Source organism: Pipistrellus hanaki (assembly GCF_964339955.1).
Source record: "Pipistrellus hanaki genome assembly, chromosome: 15".
NCBI classification, from domain to species: domain Eukaryota; kingdom Metazoa; phylum Chordata; class Mammalia; order Chiroptera; family Vespertilionidae; genus Pipistrellus; species Pipistrellus hanaki.
This window is the reverse complement of record NC_140517.1, coordinates 10,689,036-10,694,586: the sequence shown is the minus strand read 5'-3', so window position 1 is coordinate 10,694,586 and position 5,551 is coordinate 10,689,036. Positions and strand designations below refer to the sequence as shown.

General features: G+C 45.6%; 1 protein-coding gene across 1 annotated transcript; it reads right to left on the bottom strand.

Moving 5' to 3' along the window:
- Positions 1 to 3,103: 3,103 nt before the first annotated feature.
- LOC311632978 (peptidyl-prolyl cis-trans isomerase A-like) lies at positions 3,104 to 3,660 on the bottom strand. The gene has a single exon (XM_084905069.1). The coding sequence runs from the start codon at positions 3,620 to 3,622 to the stop codon at positions 3,128 to 3,130; it is 495 nt and encodes a 164-aa protein (XP_084761195.1). The 5' UTR covers positions 3,623 to 3,660; the 3' UTR covers positions 3,104 to 3,127.
- Positions 3,661 to 5,551: the final 1,891 nt, after the last annotated feature.

The following is a 5,551-nucleotide window of genomic DNA, read 5'->3' as shown; positions in this document are numbered from 1 at the left end:
GTCCGCAGGCCGACACTCTATCCACTGAGCCAAACCAGGTCTTCTTGTCCCCATTTGACAAATGAGGAAACTGAGACTCTGAAAAGGTAAAAAAGTAACCATAAGACTGTGATAAGATCCTGTCTCATTAGTGATAACAAAATGGCTTAGCATCTTTGTTCACTCCTCATCATAACACTACAAGTTTGGTATTCTTCTTCTTCACCCTATTCTACAGATGAAATTGAGGCTCCCAGGAGCTGATGGTCTCAGGGTCATGCTCTTAACCATTCCACTCTAAGGTCTCTGCTGGTGGAGATGCCACAGGTCTTGCTTTTCTCCCTAAATGAACTGTGAACTCATGGAGAGCTGTGGCTGGGGTCAGTCCTCCTGGAGCACCCAAAACATGCTCCCAAAGGGTCCCCAGTAGGTTGAATTAAGGGATCCTATTGTGGGCTTTGTGGCAGAATTTGGCTCTTGCCCCCCCCCCTTTTTTTTTTTTAAATATATTTTATTGATTTTCCACAGAGAGGAAGGAAGAGGGATAGAGAGCTAGAAACATCGGTGAGAGAGAAACATCGACTAGCTGCCTCCTGCACACCCCCTGCAGGGGATGTGCCCATAACCAATGTACACGCCCTTGACTGGAATCGAACCTGGGACCTTTCTGTCCACAGACCGACACTCTATCCACTGAGCCAAACCGGTTTCGGCTGGCTCTTGCCCTTGATGGTGATGCATTCCTGTCCCCTAGCCCAATTGTTTGTCCCTCTTTGACTTGGAAGGTCAAGGCCTAGATGTCCTGCCTCCCCAAATCCAGTAGAAAGATTGGCTTTATCCAGCTCTGGTGTCAGCAGCTACTTACATCTTCCTCTCCTTGAAGAGGGAGTGAAGTCCTCCTAGGTCCCCGAGTCTCTGGGGCATTTTTTCTAAGGAAACCCTTTCCCTTCAGTTACTGAGAAAATACTGTACCATCTTGCAGTTGAAATAGGATCTGAAACCACAAATGAGACCTGAAGGGGGTGGGAGAGAAGGGAAATTAGTGGCTGGCACAGTGCCTAAAGCCCTACCTCTACCCAGCTTCTAGTTTCTGGATGGAGATAGGCCCAAGTCCAGGATGAGGGTGTCATCTGTCTGAATAAGGCAGTTTCCTGAGCCTTAAAGAATTCTTTTCTGAGATATAATTTACATTCCATAAAATTCACTCTTAGACCCTTAAGAATTTCCCCTCCCAAGAGGTTATCCCCCCACTCTTAGCTCCCCTGCTACCCTCCCCCCACAAGCACAGAGGGAGAGGAAAGCAGAAAAGAAGCAAGTTTCCCCAGAATAGCATTTCTTCAGTGTTGGGATCAATAAACCCGTTTGCTTAAAAGGAACCAGATGATTTCATCCTTGTAATTACAAGTTTGACGTTTGCAAATCTTGCCCTGGCTCCACACGAGCCTCTTTGTCATGGGAAGCGAGAGGTTTGTCTGGGAGCCTGGGGGTGGGGGGGCTGAGCCTGGTGCGGTGGGAAGAGGCCAGGCTGGGTCAGGAGGCCTGTCTGGCCATCTTGGAGGGCTACTTTAATTTTTTAAAAATATATATATTTGATTGATTTTTCACAGAGAGGAAGGGAGAGGGATAGAGAGCTAGAAACATCGATGAGAGAGATACATCGACCAGCTGCCTCCTGCACACCCCCCACTGGGGATGTGCCCGCAACCAATGTACATGCCCTTGACCGGAATTGAACCCGGGACCCTTCAGTCCGCAGGCCGACGCTCTATCCACTGAGCCAAACAGGCCTCGGCTTGGAGGGATAATTTAGACTTGCTCCCCTTTCCCTTAACTTTCTGGTGGGTGATGAGAAACAGACTAGACTAGGGGACTAGTGGTGAGCTCTAACCACACTGCCCTCCTGCCTAAGCCCCCTCCCCCAAGCCTCTGATTTGTCTGTGGCAGGAAGGCAAAGGTGCTCAGCTTAGCATTCATGGACCCCCTGACAGTCTTTCCTTTCCTTTCTAATCCCATCTCCCGCTATTTCTCCCCGTGGCACCCTGCAATCCAGGCACACTCGCCTGCTTGCTTTTCCCACATGCTTCAGGGCCTTTGCTTTTACTGCTCTCTATCGAGCGTGACTTTTTCCTGTTTCTCAGCTGGGAAAACTCATACTTTTTCTTTAAATATGAGGCCAGGGGCCTTTGATTGTCCTCCACAGAGCAATGCCCCACAGCATGCCTCATTCTAGCATTTGAGTCCATACACTGTGCCAGGGAGAGGGTCAACACACCTAGGTCACTGCAACACCCTGGGTTCTGGGAGGACCTGGCTCCCCATTGATTTGTGATCTATAAACCAGAAGGTTACAGTTTGATTCCCAATCAGGGCACGTGCCCAGGTTGCGGGCTGGATCCCCAATGTGGGGCATGCAGGAGGCAGCCGATCAATGATGCTCTATCATCATTGATGCTCTATCTTTCTCTGTCCTTTCCTCTCTGAAATCAATGAAAATGTATATTTTAAACACTGTGCAGCCTTCATAGTGTTTCTTAAGTTGTTTTAATTATTTAAAACTTGTGGTGTCTTTTGGTAGAAAATTTAGGAAATATAGGAAAAGGAGAGAGTTCTACCACCTCCAAAGAATCATTGCTACCATTTCAGTATATTTTCTTTGGCCTCCTTTCATTCACATTTTCTCACATAGTTATGACATACTATAGATACAGTTTAAAAAAAAATTTTTTTTTATTGATTTTTTACAGAGAGGAAGGGAGAGGGATAAAGAGTTAGAAACATCAGTCAGCTGCCTCCTGCACACTCCCTACTGGGGATGTACCCACAACCAAGGTGCATGCATGCCCTTGACCAGAATCAAACCTGGGACCCTTCGATCTGCAGGCCAACAATCCATCCACTGAGCCAAACCGGTTTTGGCTAGATACAGTTTTTTTGTGTTTTTTTTTCCGTTTATAGTTTTTTATTTCATAATTATAAACTTAACTCTGCAATCCAGCTAGACTGGGAAGGGGTAAGGAAATGATGGGACCCAATAAACTGGCAAGAGCACATAGATTATGGAACATTCCAAGCAAATCGGGGTCAAGGGGTGCTCTCCTGAGCTACAGAAGGAATGGTCTGGTGGTGAAGATAAAACACGTCTGATTTATTAGAGTTGCCCACAGTCAGCAATGGTGATCTTCTTGCTGGTCTTGCCATTCCTGGACCCAAAGCACTCCATGGCCGTCACTATATTCATGCCTTCTTTCACCTGGCCGAAGACCACGTGCTTGCCATCCAACCATTCGGTCTTGGCAGTGCAGATGAAAAACTGGGAGCCGTTTGTGTTGGGCCCAGCATTCACCATGGATAGGATGCCAGGGCCTGTGTGTTTCAGGATGAAGTTCTCGTCCGCAAACTTCTCCCCATAGATGGACTTGCCGCCTGTGCCATTATGGCGTGTGAAGTCACCATCCTGGCACATAAATCCCGGAATAATTCTGTGAAAGCAAGAACCTTTATAACCAAATCCTTTCTCCCCAGTTGTCAGTGCACGGAAGTTCTCTGCTGTCTTTGGAACTTTGTCTGCAAACAGCTCGAAGGAGACGCAGCCCAAGGGCTCGCCATCGACGGCGATGTCGAAGAACACGGTCGGGTTCACCATGGCTGGTCACGGGCGGCTTCGGGGTGGCGGCGTCTGCAAAGCCTACATACAGTTTTGAATGCTCCATTATCCTAACCCTATGGCATAAATATTTTCCCATGTAATTATATAAAACTTCTAATGGCACCTTGGCCAATCGCCTATTGTTGGGGATTTATTTTTGATGCTTCCTATTATTCACTGCTACAAAATAAGCTTCTGTGAACATCATGATGCTTAAAGCTTTTTCTTTTAAAAAATATTTTATTGATTTAGAGAGGAAGGGAGAGGGAGAGAGAGATAGAAACACCAGTGATGAGAATCATTGATTGGCTGCCTCCTGCACGCCCCATACTGGGGATTGAGCCCCCAACCCAGGCATGTGCCCTTGGCCAGAATCGAACCTGGGACCCCCTCAGTCCGAAGGCTGACACTCTATCCACTGAGCCAAATCAGCTAGGGCTTAAAGCTTTTTCTTAAAAGTTTTAGATAGTGGTTTCAGAAGTAGAACCACCGTGTCAAAAGGTATGGGCATTTTAAGATTCCTGATACGTGTGAACAAATTTGTCTCTTCTTGAGTCTTAAAAATCAGTTCCCTCCTCCCTACATTTCTCTTCTCAGCATCTCAGACACAGGAAATGCCAACCAAGAATAAACCAAGACCTGCAGATAGAGATCAATAGATCAATAAAGGAGGCTGAATAATTCAACACTCACTTCTAGCTCATTATCAACTCTGGAATCCAAATGCATTCTTTTTACCTTATTTCCTTTTGTGTCCCTCTTGATGATACCTTGACACCTTGCCCTGTTCCTGGAGTTTTCAAATTTCCTTAGCCCTAAACCATCCCGGCAGGCCAGGTTTCCCATCAGGCTGTAATATTGGTTTGTAAATAGGCCATCAGAATTACTAGCCATGGCCGAAACTGGTTTGGCTCAGTGGATAGAGCCTCGGGCCTAAGGACTGGAGGGTCCCAGGTTCAATTCCGGTCAAGGGCAGTTGCATTGGTTGCGGGCACATCCCCAGTAGGGGGTGTGCAAGAGGCAGCTGATCGATGATTCTCATCCATGTTTCTAGCTCTCTGTTAAAAAAATCAATAAAATATATATATTTTTAAAATCAATAAAATATATATTTAAAAAAAAAGAATTACTAGCCATGGCTACCTCACCCGCCTGCTTTCCCTCTAGATATACAAGCACAATCAATAAAGCAAACAATAAGCAGTTGAGATTTTGCTTTCCAGCAATGTTATCAGTTTGTCTCAAATAAACTCTTATGAGAAGTTTAAAAAAATAAAGCAAACATAATTTCCTTCCTCTAGATCAGGGGTGGGAAACCTTTTTTTTTTCTGCCAAGGGCCATTTGGTTATTTATAACGAAATTATCAACTTAAAAAATGAGCCGAAACCGGTTTGGCTCAGTGGTAGAGCATCGATCTGAGGACTGAAAAGTCCCGGGTTCGATTCCGGTCAAGGGCATGTACCTGGGTTGCGGGCACATCCCCAGAAGGGGGTGTGCAAGAGGCAGCTGGTCGATGTTTCTCTCTCATCAACGTTTCTATCTCTCTATCTCTCTCCCTTCCTGTCTGTAAAATATCAATAAAATATATTTAAGAAAAAAAGAAAAGAAAATTGGCTATATTTAAAAAAAAAAAATGAGCCTGCTCTATTTGGTCAAACATTGAATTAACTCACCCCTCATGCCTTGGCAGGGCCAGGCCAAATGATTTATTGGGCCTTATACAGCCCACGGGCCAATGTTCCCCATCCCTGCTCTAGATGATACTTTTTTTTTTTTTTAATATATTTTATTGATTTTGTACAGAGAGGAAGGGAGAGAGATAGTTAGAAACATCGATGAGAGAGAGTCATCGATCAGCTGCCTCTTGCACACTCCCTACTGGTACATGCCCTTGACCAGAATCGAACCCGGGACCTTTCAGTCCC